Source organism: Aotus nancymaae, unplaced genomic scaffold (assembly GCF_030222135.1).
Source record: "Aotus nancymaae isolate 86718 unplaced genomic scaffold, 86718_ANA_hifiasm-v0.15.2.pri h1tg000018l, whole genome shotgun sequence".
NCBI lineage: Eukaryota > Metazoa > Chordata > Mammalia > Primates > Aotidae > Aotus > Aotus nancymaae.
In genome coordinates, this window is record NW_026988430.1 from 24,541,330 (window position 1) to 24,561,072 (window position 19,743).

The 19,743-nt window shown below is 39.6% G+C and overlaps 1 protein-coding gene across 3 annotated transcripts in view; it reads right to left on the reverse strand.

The window, feature by feature from the left end:
• DDX52 (DExD-box helicase 52) overlaps window positions 1–19,743 on the reverse strand; it is a 29,378-nt gene continuing 9,635 nt past the window's right edge. For 2 of the 3 annotated variants that reach the window (XM_012445526.3, XM_064378457.1), the window contains exons 4-15: window positions 19,555–19,740; window positions 17,799–17,942; window positions 16,051–16,162; window positions 14,224–14,296; window positions 13,181–13,384; window positions 11,747–11,837; window positions 8,555–8,677; window positions 8,284–8,434; window positions 8,032–8,107; window positions 5,990–6,061; window positions 4,227–4,319; window positions 1–583 (exon numbers count right to left, since the gene is read on the reverse strand). In XM_012445526.3, the coding sequence (XP_012300949.1) occupies window positions 526–583; window positions 4,227–4,319; window positions 5,990–6,061; window positions 8,032–8,107; window positions 8,284–8,434; window positions 8,555–8,677; window positions 11,747–11,837; window positions 13,181–13,384; window positions 14,224–14,296; window positions 16,051–16,162; window positions 17,799–17,942; window positions 19,555–19,740 (1,383 nt within the window). In that variant the 3' untranslated portion in view covers window positions 1–525. Of the gene's footprint in view, window positions 584–4,215; window positions 4,320–5,989; window positions 6,062–8,031; window positions 8,108–8,283; window positions 8,435–8,554; window positions 8,678–11,746; window positions 11,838–13,180; window positions 13,385–14,223; window positions 14,297–16,050; window positions 16,163–17,798; window positions 17,943–19,554; window positions 19,741–19,743 lie in introns of all 3 variants that reach the window. The other variant, XM_012445528.2, reaches the window with a different exon arrangement.

Genomic DNA, 19,743 nt, shown 5'->3' on the forward strand with positions numbered 1-19,743 from the left:
TATTTAATGTGAAGGCTTTATTTAGAATTTCTGTTCCAGATGCCTCTCCATAGCATTCATCACACCTTCCTTCACATTTGAAGGAAAAAGTCCTTAAGAGTTCCCCACATTTGGGTGATATTTTTAGCATAAACTTTTGTTCTTCTATAAGAAGTATCTCTCTGGATTCAAACCATAGAAATGTCAATGAATGTTATTTCCATTGTATAATCATTTAAAAGTCAACTACAGGTGCAGCGGCTTGTGCCTATAATCTCAGCTACTCAGGAAGCTGAGGCATGATGACTGCATGAAGTCAGGAGTTCAAGACCAACCAGGGCAACATCTCTCAGGAAAAAAAACAAGGCACCTACAAATTGAAATTGACTTGAAAGTGTAGGATCATTTTTCACCAGCCCATGTGCTTGTAGTTGATTTCAAATGTTTGGTAAAGGTGACTCTAAGACTTCAAGTATTCCATGAGAAAAACATTCATGCTGGGATCATAAAATTGCATTTCTGGGACACTGTTTTTAAAGTCTGTTTTTAATTTTTGTCTTCAAGAGCTACTTTCTTCTTGCTGTTCTGACCAGTGACCTTTTTCCTGTAAAGAGGAAAGTAAGGAAAATTGAATAAAAAATTCTAGATATATTTACTTTCTATAACCCTACCACTAGTTTACTGAAACCTACTGTATATTAAATAATGAGGCACTAGAAACACAAAGATGCATTAGATGTGGTCTCTGCCCTTTAGAAAATCACAATCACCTAAGTGAGGCAGAACTATCACAGTAAACTACATTATTACATGGTATGACAGACAGATTCAGATCCTGACCTAATGAGTTCACACTGATCCAGTGCCTACTAAGTGCTAGATACTGTTATTAAGTGCCTTACATGTATTAACTGGGGTAATCTTCCTAACAACTTATGAGGAGTATTCTATTATTTTCCTCTGTTTACAGATGAGGAAAATGAGGCACAGTGGTTAAGTAACTTGTCAGTCATCACTCTTTGAAGAAAGGAAGAAGCTGATCATGTAATCCATGTTAGACATGAATCCTATCTGTCTGATCCTATAGCCTAGTGAAGGTTGAATGTCATTAACTAAGCGGTAACAGGTAAAGGAACAAAGTTTTGAGAAAATAATCAGTGTTTGCAAACTACTATTACAGTAATACAAACTTCTTTGGTGTACATTAACTCATATAATTCCAAATCCCAACTCCACAGAGGGAAGTAGATATTAGAACCAGTTCTTCTGGCTCCAAATCCAGTTCCTCCCCACTCCCTGCAGGGGGCCGAGTTTGTGGTACCTGAAGTGAGGTCCACTAGGCCACAAGGATTCAGGTTTGTAGCTCAATGGGGAAGTTGGGGCTGAAGATACAACCTTAAGAGCTATCAGCATAGAGGTATGAGCTGAGCCTACAGGGATGGGTGGGATCATTAAGGGAACATCTATAGTGTAGAAGTAAGCCAGAGTTGGATCATGATGGGTCTTGCTTGTATGCTATGTTAAGTAGTACGGCCTTTACATGTGAGGAAAATGGAGACACAACCAAAGCACCTTAAGCAGGGGGCTGATATGACAAGATTTATACCAAGTGTCTTCAAAGTCTTAATACAAATTTAAGTTTTAATGACCTCAGAAGTAGGCTGGTGCAGTGGTTCATCCCTATAATCCTAGCACTTTGGAGGGACGAGGCAGACAGATTGCTTGAGTCCAGGGGTTTGAGACCAGCCTGGGCAACATGGCAAACACCATCTCTACTAAAAATACAAAAGTAGTCAGCCATGGTGGCGCAAGTCTGTAGTCCCAGCTTCTCGGGGAGCTGAGGTGGGAGGACCGCTTGAGCCCAGGAGGTCAAGACTGCAGTGAGCCCTGATTGTGCCATTGCATTCCAGTCTGGGTGACATGAGCGAGACTCCATCTCAAAAAACAAACAAAAATCCCCAGAAGTATAAATGCTACAAACTTATTAAAAAAAGCATTTAAAGTATGATTATTTAAAATACTGATATATCTTATTAAAATTCAACATAGCCACCATCTTATGTTCTAGTTGATTTTTGACCTTTGTAAAAATTTTCATCAGTTGCTGCTCAGTGCCTGAAAGGACAGCACTTGTTATCTTGGCTTTAAGACTATCCAAAGAGTAATGCATGCACAACAGTTCTGATGTGACCCACTCCTCTCCCGCCAACAAGAAAAAGACTATTAAGACAGATTAGGTGACCAAGGTAGCCAAGCATGACAAGGTTCTCTACCACTCCATCAGTCTAAGTGTCACTCACAAACTGTTACCACAGAAAATTAAAATTCAAAAATGTTGGCCAGGTGCAGTGGCTCACACTTGTAATCCCAGTACTTTGGGAGGCCAAGCTGGGCAGATCACATGAGGCCAGGAGTTCGAGACCAGCCTGGCCAACATGGTGAAAACCTGTCTCTACTAAAAATACAAAAATTAGCTGGGTGTGGTGGCAGGTGCCTGTAATCCCAGCTACTCCGGAGGCTGAGGCACGAGAACTGCTTAAACCAAGGACGTGGAGGTTGCAGTGAGCTGGGATTGAACCACTGCACTCCAGCCTGGGTGACACGGTGGCAGAGCAAGAGTCCATCTCAAAAAAAAAAAAAAAAAAAAGTGAATGTGAATAATTCCCAAAACTGAAAAAGTACAAATGGAATTAAAAGGACTAATACTTTTTTCAGTTTATAGCACTTATCCTTTCCAAGTTATTAAAACTTAAAAGTACAATAAAATTTTGGGACACTATATACATTGTATATTTGAACTGACGTTTTATTCCTCATAGTCAATACCAACATGTGAGGACTCTTGTTCCACATATTTACAAAGTACACTCTAATTTTCATGCCTTGTTCCCTTCTCCATGCCTATATTTTACCTATCCTTAATGATAGTTTATTTTCTTGAAACTCCTGTAACCACACCAATTCACAATCATCTTTCCCTTCTCTAAACTCCTATTTTATTTAAAAATTAGTCTCTAATTTTCTTTCATGTACATGAATCTTCTTTCCCTAACTTCAGGAAAGGAATCTCATTTTATATTCATCGTACACCTGATCACCACTAAGTACCTTGCAAGACAACTTGGTAAGTGCCTACTGGTTGATGGAGACAGTTTTTTTTTTAATGACATCTACAGAACAGATGTGACGTAACTGGAAATAAGTATTAGCTTATTTCACAATGGTAATATCCTAGGCCACTGATAGCACTCTCAGGAGAAAAAAAAACCAATAAATTATAGACTTGGACAATTCTATTAGAGCATATAATAACCTGGTCCTGGTAGAATTTGAAGAGTGCCATTGTCCTTAAACAGTGGAAAGAGTATTACTGTTCAGAATATCTTGGCCTATCCTTTTCAAAATACAAAGCTTCCTAGTATTACTGGGCAAAATAAGGTAGCCTGTATGTATGCTAAAAAACTATGCTTTAATATCCTCATAAAACTCAGCTAAGATAGCACAGATTTACCCAAGTCATACTTTTTACAGTTGTTACAATGTGCATCTGCATAAGCCTAAGACTACATTGAAATCCTGCCCAGAATATGGAGCTTCAAGGAAGACTAGATCCATGTCAATCAATGGTCCTAATTATTGGCCTTAGTAGCATATCCTAATGCGGGTTGTGTAGAGAAGGTGGGCAGTACAATTCTAATTTACAGGGAACTGAAATCATATTTTCCAAGATGGAAAAAAAACAGATCATTAACATATTGATATGGAAAAATTCCAACATTAAAACAAATTCCCAGCTGGGCACAGTAGCTCACACCTGTAATCCTAGCACTTGGGAAGGCTGAGGTGGGTGGACCACTTGAGGTCAGGAGTTTAAGAACAGCCTGGCTAATATGGTGAAACTCTGTTGGAAACTCTACTAAAAATACAAAAAAATTAGCTGGGCATGGTGGCAGGCACCTGTAATCCCAGCTACTTGGGAGGCTGAGTTAGGAGACTCGCTTGAACCTAGGAGGCAGAGGTTGCAGTAAGCCAAGACTTCATTGCACTCCAGTCTGGGCGACAGTGAGAGACTCTGTCTTTAAAAAAAAAAAAAAAAAAAAAAAAACAAATCCCCCAATTACAGGCAACCTAAAATATAGCAGACTGTAGTATCAATTCTACTTCTAAAAAACTACCCTAATGAAAAATAATGCCTACTATAACTTTATGATGGTGTCAAACAGCCATTTTTCTTACCACATACTTACTGTTTATCCTTAGCTTTTTCTAAGAAACATTTTGGAGTTGTACTAATGCTCTCCCTTTCCAATGGTTTCTTAATCATCTTTTTCTTTTGTTTGCTGAAAGTTACAAAGTAAAAGAGGAAACAAATTAAGTGCAACTTCAATTAGAAGAGCTAAAGCTAAAATTAGTTTTGATCCTTGATCACAAAATTCATCTTTTAAAATCATTTACTGGTTTAAGGTGGGGCTGGATTTACTTTAATAAATGAGATGACCTAATAGCATTTAGAGAGCTAGCTCAAAGGGATGATAAATTCAGTCAACTTTTAAAAAGCCACTGATGCCAGATGCCGTGGCTCACGCCAGTAATCCCAGCACTTTGGGCGGCCAAAGTGGGCGGATCACCTGAGGTCGGGAGTTCGAGACTAGCCTGACCAACTGGAGATACCCCGTCTCTACTAAAAATGCAAAAAATTAGCTGGGCGTGGTAATGCATTCCTATAATCCCAGCTACGAGGGAGGCTGAGGTAGGGGAATCACCTGAACCTGGGAGGCGAAGGTTGCGGTGAGCCAAGATCACACCATTGCACTCCAGCCTGGGCAACAAAAGCAAAACTCTGTCTCAAAAAAAAAAAAAAAGCTACTGGCTGTGATTAAAATATGTCCTGTGCCAACCTTATATACGATGTCAACAAGTATCAGCGTTTGACTTTGATCAATTAACTTTTTTATCAGTTTTATGAACTAAAATAATTCTCAGCATATTTCACTTACACTGAATGGCCAGGCGCAGTGGCTTACGCCTGTAATCCCAGCACTTTGGGAGGCCTAGGTGGGTGGATCACAAGGTCAGGATATCGAGACCATCCTATCTAACACAGTGAAACCCCATCTTCACTAAAAAATACAAAAAATTAGCCGGGTATGGTGGCAGGCAGCTGTAGTCCCAGCTACTTGGGAGGCTGAGGCAAGAAAATCGCTTGAACCCGGGAGGCGGAGGTTGCAGTGAGCTAAGATTGTGCCACTGCACTCCAGCCTGGGTGACAGAGTGAGACTCCATCTCAAAAATAAAAAAATAAAGAATCTGAATACTTAAAATTTCAAGGATAAGGCTGGGTGCAGTAGCTCACACCTGCAATCCTAGCACTTTGGGAGGCCAAGGTGGGCAGATCACTTGAGGTCAAGAGTTTGCGACCAGCCTGGCCAACATGCTGAAACCCCATCTCAACTAAAAATACAAACATTAACTGGGTGTGGTGGCGCACACCTGTAATTCCAGTGACTTGGGAGGCTGAGGCAGTAGAACTGCTTAAACCCAGGAGGTGGAGGTTGTAGTGAGCCAAGACTTCATCTCAAGAAAAAAAAAAAAAAAAATCAAAGGATAAAAAACTGGCAAGGAAATAACATATAATATTCACAAATAAGCAGTTTTGGGCTGGGCGCAGTGACTCATGCCTGTAATCCTAGCATTTTGGGAGGCTAAGATAGCAGGATCACTTGAGGCCAGGAGTTCGAGTCTAGCCTGGCCAACACAGCAAGACCCCATCTTGACTTCCCCCAAAACTAAAAAATATTAGGCATGGTGGTGCATGCCTGTAGTTGCAGCTACCCATGGGGCTGAGGCAGGAGGATTACTTGAGCCCAGGAGGTCAAGGCTACAGTGAGCTGTGATCATGCCATTACATTCCAGCATGGGCAATAGAGCAAAAAAAAAAAAAAAAAAAAAAAAAAGAATGTATATACAAAGAGACAGAGAGACAAAGATCCAGGTAAATTCAAGATTGTACCTTAGTAGTTTCTGAAAACCTTTTATGTATTCTGGTACAGGACACCCGGCCTGCTGTATAACATTGGCAACGCTGAAAAAGGAACCCATAAACATAAACTTGTATCTTGCTAAACGGATGTTTATGTATGTAAACCCTCTGCACAACGTTAAAGGGAACTAAAACTACACAAAGTAATCCACAAAGTGTTCTGATATATTACCAATTATCACCTGATGTAAGTACATTGGATTATTGACAGAACCACCCACTGGGCCGAAATTAATGCACTGATGAATAACTATATATAGCAGCTATTTCAACATTTATCAAGCCCTATAAAGCTGGTAAACTCAGTCTTGGAGGAAGCACTGACTGAAGCCAGAGTCAAGCTTAAATTAATTTAAGTGACAGTGCCTACTACAGTGTTGGCACTGTTGCAAGTTTTTGTGTATAGTAACTTCTTCACTCTTCACAACAAACCTGTGTAGTAAATACTATCACTATCCTCATTTCACAGATGGAAAGCTGAAGTGCACAGTTACACTAATGTTTGGGTCACCAGATTCACATGCTTGGAGTTTCTGAGGCATCTGGTGGATCTAGGTTGTTGGAATATACCCCTCTACACGTGCACATTTGAATCTCTTTAAAGAGATACAAAGGCTGACAGGTGGCAGAGCCAAAGCTCAGAAAGCACAATCAAAAGCTTTACCAAAACAGATAAACAGATCTAAGCACAAACCCCCTTTGGCCAAAACTAGATTTCATTTGCTAGAAATGTAAAGTGTTTAAAGAAAAGGAAAAAAAAAAAGAGAAAAAAGAAATGTAAAGTGTTATCAATCATCATCAACCAAAAATTGCTGTAGGCAGTCAAAATGCAGGAAACTCATCTTCTATGTGAAAATCTATGATGATGGACTTAAGGCCTGATATTGTGAAAGTATATCATATGTTTCTCTGGCTTCAAAGGGCCACAATTTCATGATATTAGAATGTGCTACAGTTTCTCCTATATGGCAAATACATATAAAAATAGAACTAAGGCCGGGTGCGGTGGCTCACGCCTGTAATCCCAGCACTTTGGAAGGTCAAGATGGGTGGATCACGAGGTCAAGAGATCGAGACCATCCTGGTCAACATGGTGAAACCCCGTCTATACTAAAAATACAGAAAATTAGCTGGGCATGGTGGCGCATGCTTGTAATCCCAGCTGCTCAGGAGGCTGAGGCAGAAGAATTGCCTGAATCCAGGAGGCGGAGGTTGTGGTGAGCCGAGATCACGCTATTGCACTCCAGGCTGGGTAACAAGAGTGAAACTCCGTCTCAAAAAAAAAAAAAAACTAGAACTAAATATAAAACTCTAGCTGCCCCTAAGAGGAATGGGAAAGATGTACCATTGTAAGAGATAATGCTGGCCAGGAGCAGTGGCTCAAGCCTGTAATCCCAGCACTTTGGGAGGCCGAGGTGGGTGGATCATTTGATGTTAGGAGTTTGAGACTAGCTTGCCCAACATGGTGGGACTGTCTCTACTAAAAATACAAAAATTAACCTGGTGTGGTGGCAGGCACCTGTAAGCCCACATACTCAGGAGGCTGAGGCAGGAGAATCGCTTGAACCCAGGAGGCGGAGGTTGCAGTGAGCCGAGATCGTGCCACTGCACTCCAGCCTGGGTGACAGAGACGCTGTCTCAAAAAAAAAAAAAAAGAAAAAAAAGAGACAATGCTGACTGGCTTGTAGAGACTCAGGGATTAACTAATTTTAAATTATTCACTAATTTAAAAACCTTAATATTACATAGTAGGTAACATCAACTGATGGCCATTGAAAGAGTCCTGTGAGTCTGAAACTTACAATGAATATTCTACTTTGAATATATATTTCCAAATTCCAATAATGGAAGGGCAAAAACAAGGCCCTTCAATCATTTTTCCTTTCCCACCTTTCCTATGGCTAAAATTTGGTTGACTAACACTATTATCAGCAGAATTTGGGACATAGCCATTATCTCTTAATTGAATCCAATTTTGCCAGTTTAACATTAGGTTATTTTTTCTAATTTACCTTCTTAATAATGGTTTATCATCTTCAGTGAAAAATGTAATTGCTTTTCCCTTATTCCCTGCTCTTCCAGTTCGACCTAAGAAAAATCAGACCATTAAAAAACACATTATTTTGGGATGGAGGCTATCGAAATTCATTTATAGAAGTCATTGGATCTTCATAGCACTAAGTAAGGAGCATGTGCGCAGGGAATAGCAGAGGTGCGAAGACAGATCGGTGGGTGACAGAGGGAAAGGAAAAAAGGCAACTCACCTATCCTGTGGATATACTCCACTGAGCTGGTTGGAAAGTCATAGTTAATCACCAGGTTGACACCTTTAAAATCAATCCCTCTTGCGAGCAAGGCTGTACAAATCAGAACCCAGATTTTTCCTGCTCTGAAACTGTGGACAGTGTTATCTCTCTGATTAACAGAATACATATTAAATTGCTTTAGAATGAAAACAGGTACTTCATAAATTTAATGCCAATAATTTAAAATTAAGTAATTCTTCTGATTTTCAAAGTATACATTTGACTTTACCTGTTGCTGTGTTCTCTCTGCATGAATTACATCAACATTAATACCTTCATATATGAGCTCATGAAAAAGTTCTTTGGCCCTTTCAATGGACTGAACAAAAACAAGAACAGGTGGATTGAAACCCTAAAAGAAAGAAGGCAAAAATTGGCACATAGAACTCAATCCAAAATACAGCTGGTCAGTGTTTCATAACATGATTGTAGCTCTCTAAAGAACTCAATTCAATTTAGTGTACTTTCTTGGCCAAATTTCTTGGGCCAGTAGTCTAACTCTGCCTCCATCTTCCTCAACATTCTCTCCAATTGGTTATTTTCACTCAACTTGAACTATATTCTCCATCTTGCTACTTCCAATAAACTTGTCTAATCAATCCCCCTGCACCCTCTTGCAATAACAGATGCCTAAATTTTGAATAATCATCTCTTGACTTCTGTGCTTCAGAACCTTTTTTGGTTCTGCTTAAAGTGAAATAAATATCTTTTTAATTCATTGGGTTTTTCTGGGTGAAATTACTTTTTATTCTTATGGATTTAGGGGTACAAGTGCAGTTATGTTACATGGATATATTGCATGGGGTGAAATCTGGGCTTTTAGTTGTACCCATCACCCCAGTGGTGTACACTGTACCTAACAGGTGGTATATTTCATCCCTCATTAATTCATTATTTATCCTAATTATGGTACTCTCCCAAGCTTAGTCCTCGGTTCTAAGTTCTTTCAATATAATCTTTATCTTATTGAGTTGAATCTCTACTACTAGCTGTAAACACTTTTTTACTACATCTGACGTCTGTGTATCTAAGCAAATTAGTTTTACATTTATACTATCAAACCCTTACTCTCTCTCAAACCAGCTTCCTATCTTTTTAACTGTTCATATTAGAGTTTCTTAGCCTTTTTATGATGATTTACACACCTCTTTTGGAATCTAATGAAGGCTAAGAAACTTTCTAATAAGTAACTACTCATTCACGCAAAATCTTACATATAATTTTAGAGGGTTCGCAGACCTCCCAAAGCTCATACGTGACTAAAAATCTCTGGTGTATGTTCTCCACGTGAATATCCTGGAAATCCTTAAATTTCCTAGTGCCAAATGATTCTTTGTTTTTTTTTTTTTTGAGACGGAGTTTCGCTCTTGATACCCAGGCTGGAGCGCAATGGCGCGATCTCGGCTCACCGCAATCTCCGCCTCCTGGGTTCAGGCAATTCTCCTGCCTCAGCCTCCTGAGTAGCTAGGATTACAGGCACGCGCCACCGTGCCCAGCTAATTTTTTGTATTAGTAGAGACGGGGTTTCACCATGTTGACCAGGATGGTCTCGATCTCTTGACCTCGTGATCCACCCGCCTCGGCCTCCCAAAGTGCTGGGATTACAGGCTTGAGCCACCGCGCCCGGCCTGTTTTTTTTTTTTTTTTTTGAGACAGAGTCTCGCTCTGTTGCCAGGGTGGAGTGCAGTGGTGCAATCTCAGCTAACTGCAACCTCCGCCTCCCAGATGCAAGTGATTCTCTTGCCTCAGCTTCCCGAGTAGCTGGGAATACAGGCACGCACCATCATGCCGAGCTAATTTTTGTATTTTTAGAAGAGATGGGGTTTCACTATGTGGGCCAGGATGGTCTTGATCTCTTGACCTCATGATCCACTTGCGTTGGCCTCCCAAAGTGCTAGGATTACAGGCGTGAGCCACTGTGCCCGGCCAATTCTTTTAAGAATATTAAAACTTCGGCAGGGCATGGTGGCTCATGCTTGTGATCCTAGCACTTTGGGAGGCCACAGTGGGTGGATCACCTGTGGTTGGGGGTTCAGGACCAGCCTGACCAACATGGAGAAACCCCATCTCTACTAGAAATACAAAGTTAGCCGGGTGTGGTGGCACATGCCTGTGATCCCAGCTGCTTGGGAGGCTAAAGCAAGAGAATCGCTTGAACCTGGGAGGTGGAGGTTGTGGTGAGCTGAGATTGCACCATTGCACTCCGGCCTGGGTGGCAAGAGCAAAACTCAGTCTCAAAAAAAAAAAAAAAAAAAAGAATATCAAAACTTCTACCCAAGTAGGCTGGCTCCAGAGTCCATGCTCTTAACCACTAAAGCAAACCATTTCTATAGTCACCAGGTACTTGCAAACCTTTCCCTTTCAATCTCCAACTTTACTTAATGTTTCACCACTAAGGCTGCTGCCCTTATTTCTTCCTCATCTCTGCCTAACCTAGTTTAAAAGCCTGATTGGTCTCCTTACTTTCAGTCTTTTCCCTTACATATTACTGTTTAACTACTTCTCCTTAAAAATTATGTAGCCACATGCTTCAAAAATATCCTGAACCAAAGTTTCCTGTAAGCTGGTTTTCTTTAATTCCATACCATAAACGGTTTGCCTTAGACAGGTAACTGCTTCATTAGTCTTCAAACATATGGTGTTCACTTCCACCTCTTAAGGCTTTACTCAAGCTGCTCCCAGAGCCATCAATACTCTTCCCGGCCACCTTTTATCTTGAAAATCCTTCAAGGATCAGTTTAGCAGCATTTCATCTATAAGGCTCAACCAATTCAGTTCACCCTGATGGCTCCATTATGGCTATAAGGATGCTTAAAAAAGTACTCCTTAACCCTTTATGACACTTTATCAGAAACTATCTTACATAAGTATATTTATCTTATCCCCCTAAATAAGACTAAATTCCGGGGGCAGGGCTTAGGAGATTTCTTGTATTGTCCAGCACTGACACCTCAGTACTTAACTTTTTAACTATGGCTTCTACTCAGTACTTACTGAAAGGATACAAACAGAAAAGCCCACTCAGTGTCCTACTATGCCCCAGTTCTTCTATAAGAAACCAGCAGAGGAATGGAGAGGGCAAATGTGGAAAAATGAGATTCTCAGGGGGCATCAGGTAGATCATTCCCTCGCCTACTCTGAGCTGCAAAAAGACAACTTACCATGTTCTGAGAGGCAAGCTTCTTTTCCTTGGGATAAAAGTTGGGACGATATACTTCGTAACAATTTACTGCTGGATTACTAAGTACGATGCAGGATGATCATATCATTGTCACAATGTACTTTCTTATCAATTTACCAATGGATTACTGAATACAAGGCAAGATGATGATGATACAGTGCTACCACTGTAATAGCCTCCCACCAGTAATATAAGACTTGGCGAACTTTACCAAAATTCAAGAAGTTAATCCACATGTACCTTTTTAACAAGCTCTCTCATGGCCAGAAGTTTTCCAGTCTCAGATCCAACAAAGAGAAGTTCTTGTTCTACAGTTTCTACTGCAGAATTCCTGAGAATAAAATATATCTTGCAGTTTGTAAGAGGCAATTTTTGCTTACCCCCGACGAACTCTAAATAAAAAAATTTACACACCTAACAAAATCAACTTTTCCACTGTCAATAAGTACTTATTTATGCCTTAACTTAAAGATAAAACTGTTATTTTTAAATGCTTTCTTGTAATTTAAAAAAATCTTGAAATGCCACCTATTAAAACTTACGTTTCAGTCATAAATTTTCATGTATTTGATTATTTAATTACAAAAAATTTCTAACCATAAAATTATTGAGTAAAATAATGAAAACATTTTAAAGGTTGTTATTACATATGATTAAACTTTTTTCATAATGATTAGCAAAGATTTATTTATAGACCAATAGTTGAGGATGAGATATATTAAGGCTTTATATGCTATAAGATATTGCAATGTACTATATTGTATCACAAATATTTTTCCCATTCTATTGTCAGCCTTTTTTTTTTTTTTTTTTTTTTTTTTTGAGATGGAGTCTCGCTCTGTCACCCAGGCTGGAGTGCAGTGGTGCAATCCTGGCCCACTGCAACCTCCACCTCCCAGGTTCAAGCAATTCTCTTGCCTCAGCCTCCTGAGTAGCTAGGATTATAGGCACGTGCCACCACTCCCAGCTAGTTTTATTTTTGGTAGAGACGGGGTTTCACCATGCTGGTCAGGCTGGTCTCAAACTCCTGACCTCATGTGATCTGCCTGTCTTGGCCTCCCAGAGTGCTAGGATTACAGGTGTGAGCCCTTTCACCGGCTGTACTTTATTCTTATACGCAAGAATTTTAGGTTTAAAATAGGGTATTCTTTACTGTTCCATTGGCTACGTTTTCACTTAATTTGGTATTACAAACACTTTTTCATATAGCTACAGTCTTCCTACATCATTTCCAGGGTTATGTAATAATCCATCAAGTAGCAATATCATAATTTCTTTAAACTTTTTTCTATCACTGAGCATCTATTTAGCATAAAATAAATCAAGTGGCTCAGTAACATCAGATTCTTCCTCTTTGGTCTATTTATTTAAGCCATCAAAGAAACTGAATCTTCTGCGTGGCCATAGAGCTCATGTTATACTCTGTCGATGGGAAAAAAAAACACCTAAAAGCATGATGACAGGAATGTTAATATGACAATATAAGAACCTCCTTTTGGATTACTCTAAAATAGAAGATCCTTAAACATTCTCAGCTTAAAAGAACACATTTCAAGTAGTAAAACTCTCTCCCTTGTTAGTCTCAGGCCAAGAAACCTATCTATCTCCTTCAGTCTTAAGAAAAGACTTGTATTAAAAAAAAAAATCAACAGGATAATGTTGAAAAACAAATACCTTGCTCCAATGGACACGCTGATGACATTGTCCAGGTTGAGTTTGCACCACTGTTCAACATCATATGCAAAAGTTGCACTGAACATAGCTCTTCTGACCTTGTGGGATGTGCAGGCCAGGAAGATGGAAGCCAGCTGGTCTCTGAATCCAGTTTTGCCATCTTCAAACAGTTTATCTGATTCGTCTACTACAAGCCACTCAACACTAAGAAATAACAAAACAACTTGTGCAAATTGAACTGAAAGATCCAAGACACTTCACTACACCGTGGGGATGGTAGACGCATAAGGAAGTCAAACTATGATGCTGCTTCTCAGACCACTTTATCATACCAGAAAAAAAAAATAAGAAAAGTAAGCAGGTGATATGGTTTGGCTGTATATCCCCAAACGAATCTCATCTCGAATTGTAATCCCCATGTGTTGAGGGAAGGAGCTGGTGGGAGGAGATTGGATCATGGGGGCAGTGTTTCTCTCTCTCTCTCTCTCTCTCTCTCTCTCTCTCTCTCTCTCCTCACTCTGCCACCATGTAAGATGTCCCTTGCTTCCCCTTCTGCCATGACTGTAAGTTTCCTAAGGCCTCCCAGTCGTGCCCCAACTTGTGAGTCAATTAAACCCTCCTTTCTTTATAAATTACCCAGTTGCAGGTAGTTCTTTAGAGCAACAGGATAACTAACACAGCAGGAAAAAGTAAAAACAAGATAAATATAGCTCAATGTATCTATTCCAATAGCCTCAAAGATACGTTCCATTAACGACAACAGAGCTTTTCATAAACTTCATTAATTCCATCACCATTGCTGAAAGACACAAAAAGGCCTAGGGGAATTCTGTACTAACTGCTTATCAAAATGTGTAACTTTCTTCCAGACCAGATAGTTCTACTTTTCTATGAGTTTTTAAAAAATCATTATTCTTAGTGCCAACACTGACTGAAGGGAGCAAATAGCAATCTCCAAAGGGCAAAAATACAAGCAGCGGAAGACAAAATAGAATCAACTAAGAGAAAAACACATATGAAAGACACGAAAATATCATCTGTACCTTGTTAGGTCGATTCCTGGGGGATCTTGCTTTAATAAATAGATTAGTCGATTTGGAGTAGTCACAAGAATATCTATAGGAAAAATAAATAGTAGAAATTGCAAAAACAAGATTTATCCCTCTTGAACTAGCAATTAAGCCTCCTCAGTTTCAGTTAATAACCTGAAGTGGGAAGTAGTCACAGCCAACACAAAACTATTATATCCCTACTTCCCTTTGAGTATATTTGAGCAGCCTTTTCAACTCTTTTTTTTTTTTTTTTTTTTTGAGACAGAGTCTTGCTCTGTCACCTAGGCTGGATGGAATACAATAGCTCATTGAATGCAACCTTGAACTTCTGGGCTCAAGAGATCCTCTGGCATCAGAATTCTGAGTAGCTGGGACTACAGGCACTGCACCCGGCTAATTGTTTTTTTCTTACTTTTATTTTTTATAGAAACAGGGTCTCCCTATGTTGCCCAGGCTGGTCTCGAACTCTTAGGCTCAAACAATCTCCTTGCCTCAGCCTCTCAAAATGCTAGGATTACAGGCATAAGCCACCGCACCCAGCCTCTTCTCAATTTCTAAGAGGCAAGAACAATTTGATTTTCAAACCTTTCTTTTCACCCAGCAAAATCCTTTTTTTAAAATGGAATTTTATGCAGAGGCCCAAGATTTAAAAAAAAAAAAAAAACAACCAAACAGATGAAAGCTTTTCTCCAAGTGGACGATGTCAAAAAACAAAAAGAAAAACAGATGAAAGCAGATTCTCTGGCTGATAAAAAGGTGCGGATGTAAGCCATTCTTTTTGTTTTTTTTTTTTTTTTTGAGACGGAGTTTCGCTCTTGTTACCCAGGCTAGAGTGCAATGGCGCGATCTCGGCTCACCGCAACCTCTGCCTCCTGGGTTCAAGCAATTCTCCTGCCTCAGCCTCCTGAGTAGCTGGGATTACAGGCACGCACCACTATGCCCAGCTAATTTTTTGTATATTTAGTAGAGACGGGGTTTCACCACGTTGACCAGGATGGTCTCGATCTCTTGACCTCGTGATCCACCCGCCTCGGCCTCCCAAAGTGCTGGGATTATAGGCTTGAGCCACCGCGCCCAGCCTCTTTTTGTTTTTTTAAGATGCGGGTCTCACTCTGTTGCTCAGGAATACAGTGGTGCAATCATAGCTCATGGCAGCCTTGAACTCCTGGACTCAAGTGATCTTCTCGCCTCAGCCTCCCAAGTAGCTAGGAGTATAGGTTCGCACCACCATTTTTTTTTTTATAGTTTTAAAATTTCTTTTAGGGATGGAGTCTCGCTATGTTGCCCAGGCTGGTCCCAAACTCCTGGCCTCAAGCAATCCTCCCACTTCAGCTTCTCCACACCTGTAGTTGGGATTAGAGGTGTGAGTCACTTCATCCAGCTATGCATGCCATTCTTATCTGCCAGAGTATTTTCATGGCAGATTAAAAATCAATGGTATAAATCAGAATTTTTCGGTCTCAGCACTGTTACCATTTTGGATCAGCTAATGCTTCATTGCAGGGGACTGTCTTGTGCACTGCAGAATGTTTAATAGCATTCTTGGCTATAGACTAGTAGCACTTCTCCCCAGTTGTGACAATTAAAAATGTCTCCAGATTATTGCCAAATGTCCCTGTGATGAAAGGTGGAGGGGCAAGATTGTCTCTAGTTGAGAACTACTGGTATATATTTATGTATAGCTTCTCAGTAGAATGAGAAGGGGATCTCTTTAGTTCTTCTAAAATTCAAATTTTTAACAACTCTTACGTAGCAATTGGGATATTTATAATTTCCAGATTCCTTACATGCTCTACATCCCATGCATGAATTCCTTACCAAACTTCTTAGATGATTTAGGTCCAAATTTCTTGGCTGCCACTGCTGCTTTGTGGATCATGTGTATCTTGAATCCTGTTCCCTCAGAAATTTTTATTAACTCTCTATGAATCTTAAAAGAAAAAAAAAAAGATAAAAACATTAGCTGCTAACATACTTGGATAAGAGGTATACTCTCTTTTACATGATTAATAAATCTATTACCAATCCATGAATATCTGAAATTAAACACATAATAATCTATAAATTAACCTGAAATCTCAGCATTTTGAAACATCAATACCTAATACAAGTCAATAATTTCTTCAGGTCGAGTAAACTAGTTCCCAGAGATAAAACTAACCTGCTACGTACTGTTTTCAGAATACAGTACTATTGGCTTGGTGCCAGGTCTCACACCTGCAATCCCAGCACTTTAAAAGGCCAAGGTGGGCAGATCACTTGAGACCAGGAATTGGAGACCAGTCTGGCCAACGTAGTGAAACCCCATCTCTACTAAAAACACAAAAATAATTAGCCAGGCATGATGGTGTGAGCCTGTAATCCCAGCTACTTAAGAGGCTGAGGCAGGAGAGTCACTCAAACCCGGGAGGCGGAAGTTGCAGCGAGCCGAGATCGTACCATTGCACTCCAGCCTGGGCCACAGAGCGTGACTGTCTCAAAAAAAAAAAAAAAAAACAAAAAAACAGTACTATTACAAGACAATTTCATACTTGATATGTGTTTTATATTAAGCACATTGGGAGGGTGGAACTGATCACTGGTATAATTTTCCTTCCTCAAAAAAAACTGAGATGAGTCAAGCACAGTGTCTCATGCCTATAAACCCTGTACTTTGGTAGGCCAAGGTGGGAGGATCACTTGAATCCAGGAGTTCAAGACCAGCCTGGGCAACATAGGGAGACCTTGTTTCCACAAAAAGAAAAAAAAACAGGTGCAGTTGCATGTGCCTGTAGTCCCAGTTACTCAAGAGGGTGAGATGGGAGATCTCTTGAGCCAGGAGTTTGAGGTTGCAGTAAGCCATGATCACAACACTGCATGCCAGCCTGGGCAAGAGTAAGAATCTATGGCTAAAAACAACCAAATAAATAAATAAAAACCAAAACTAAGATAAGTTTTTTTTCTCGCTTTTTTTTTTTTTTTTTTGAGATGTAGTTTCACTCTTGTCACCCAGGCTGGAGTGCAGTGGCGTGATCTCAGCTCACTGCAACCTCTGCCTTCCAGGTTCAAGCGATACTCCTGCCTCAGCCTCCTGAGTATCTGGGATTACAGGTGCCCACCATCACGCCTGGCTAATTTTTGTATTTTTTTTCTAGTAGAGACAGGGTTTCACCATGTTGGCAAGGCTGGTCTCAAACTCCTGACCTCAAGTGATCTGCCTGCCTCGGCCTCCCAAAGTGCTGGGATTACAGATGTGAGCCACTGTGCCCAACCAAGTTTTTATTTTTTAGATGAGAAAAATAAATGTCCAAGAAGGACTGTATTTCAGTAGCCTTTCAACTTCAAAGACCCTAAAGCATTTACCAAAGAAGTGTAAATACGAAAATCACTGTGAAACTTATAAAAAGACTTAAAAGACTTGCCCATAGGGAGTAAGATCCAGAGCACTGTGCTATGTAGAGGATACTTATCATGACAGAAGACATGGGCCTTATTCTTTTATGATCTTTTTATTACCTTCAAATAAGAAAGATCACTGAAGTAAACTAAACACCAATCACATTCTCTTCAAAAGCTACAAGTCATACCTGGCTGGCAAGTTCTCGTGTTGGTGATATAATCAGGGCTCTGAAGCCTTTATTTGCTGGCTGTTTCAGCTGCATTAAAATAGGAATGCTAAAAGCTAGTGTTTTTCCAGATCCAGTTGGAGCAGAAGCCAGAAGTTCCCGACCCTAAAAACATAGGGCATATTAAATATTACAAAGAAAAGTACATAAATTTTTCAGAGCCTGGTCAAATAATGCTACCAGCCATAGAAAAAAAACAAATAAAATTTTACATAATGAATCCAATCATTCAAGTCGTATTTGTTTTCCTAACATCATCCATCCATGCCACCATCACCCCAGCAAAGTTTCTGAGCATTGCCCCCGAATTCTCTTTGAATGGGTGTAAAGAATGTGGATAACTTAAAATCCAAAGATAATCCATAACCTAAGTTATGTCCTTTATTTCAATTTTTCTTTTCCACTAAGCTATTGTCAAAATAAAATTATAAAACCAACTTTTGGTCCTGGTATCTGTATTGCTCAATCACTAGGGAAGGTTTTATTAAATAACAGAATGGCTGAAGGTCAGAAATAAAAAATGGCAATGACCTGAGGGACACAGTATTTATAGGAGACAATTTTCAAAAAGTCACTGTGATTGTTAAAGCTTTAAACTAAAGCCATGACAGAAACAATCTTAAACAAAAATTAAAAACAAATATACTATAACATGAGTCAACAGCACCATTTAAATGTATGAATGTATTCTCATTTCAGCTCTTGAAGAAAATGAAAAGGACTAGTATAGACGAAAAGGTATCTTATATCCTTTGAACTGAAGGCCATCTCAGTTATATGGGGGAAAAACCCAACTCTCATTGCTATAAAAACAAGCCTCAGAGAAACTTAATGTTCAAAAACCTAAGTTAATTCATACTTCTATAAACAAGTGGCTGGATCACAAATTGTGGTATATTCATACAACATAATACTACTCAGTAACAAACTATTGATGTATGTATGCACGAATCTCAAAAGCATTACACAAAACAAAAGAAACCAGAAATAAAAGACTAATGTGTGATTCCACTCATATAAAACTCTAGAACAGGCACAAGAATTACATAGCAGCAGAAATCAAAACAGTAGTTGCCTCTTATCAGGGGTGGGATGAAGACTCAATGGAAAGGGCACAAGAAAATTGTCTGGGGTAATAGATACGTTCTACATCTTCAATGGAGTGGTGGCTACACAGGGTTTGCATTGCTGAAACTCACTGGGCACTTAAAAATCTATGCATTTTATTGTATGTAAAGTATACTTTGGAAAAAAAAAAAGTCAGGTTATATACAAGACCTTTAGAAACCATCTGTATTTCTGGAATAGTTCCTGGGCATTATAAACTAAATAAATAACGAACATAAATGAATAGAACATAATCCCCATTCTCCAAGGGGTTACACAATAGGAAAATGAAAAAGATAAGTATGATGGGGCAAATACACAGTAGTGTAAAACGTAAAATAAATGTTGCAAGGAAAAGAACACACCAAAAACCATGGAGAATTGCTGTGTAGGGCAAGCGTACTGGTAAAGGAAAAAGATCACATCTAGGTGGAGTGATCAAGACAACTTTTATGGAGGCACAGGGATTTGAGATGAACCTTAAAAGCAAGTAGGCAGGATTTTAACAGGGGAGATAACATGGAAAGACAGATTTCAAGGAGAGAGGGAAGACAACGAGCAAACACACAGAGGAAGGAATGTCACAGGCATTCTAGATCTTCATACTCACATGCAGCATAACCGGGATGGCTTGCATTTGGATTGGTGTAGGCATTTGGAAACCTGCATCTAGAATGTTCTGAAGTAGTCGAGAATTGATTTTATATTCCTGGTCAAGTTGCTGAAATGTAGCAATTGGGTCAGGAAGATCGGTTCCTTGGACATGAATTTTGTGTTTATTCCGCAAGAAGTTTATCTG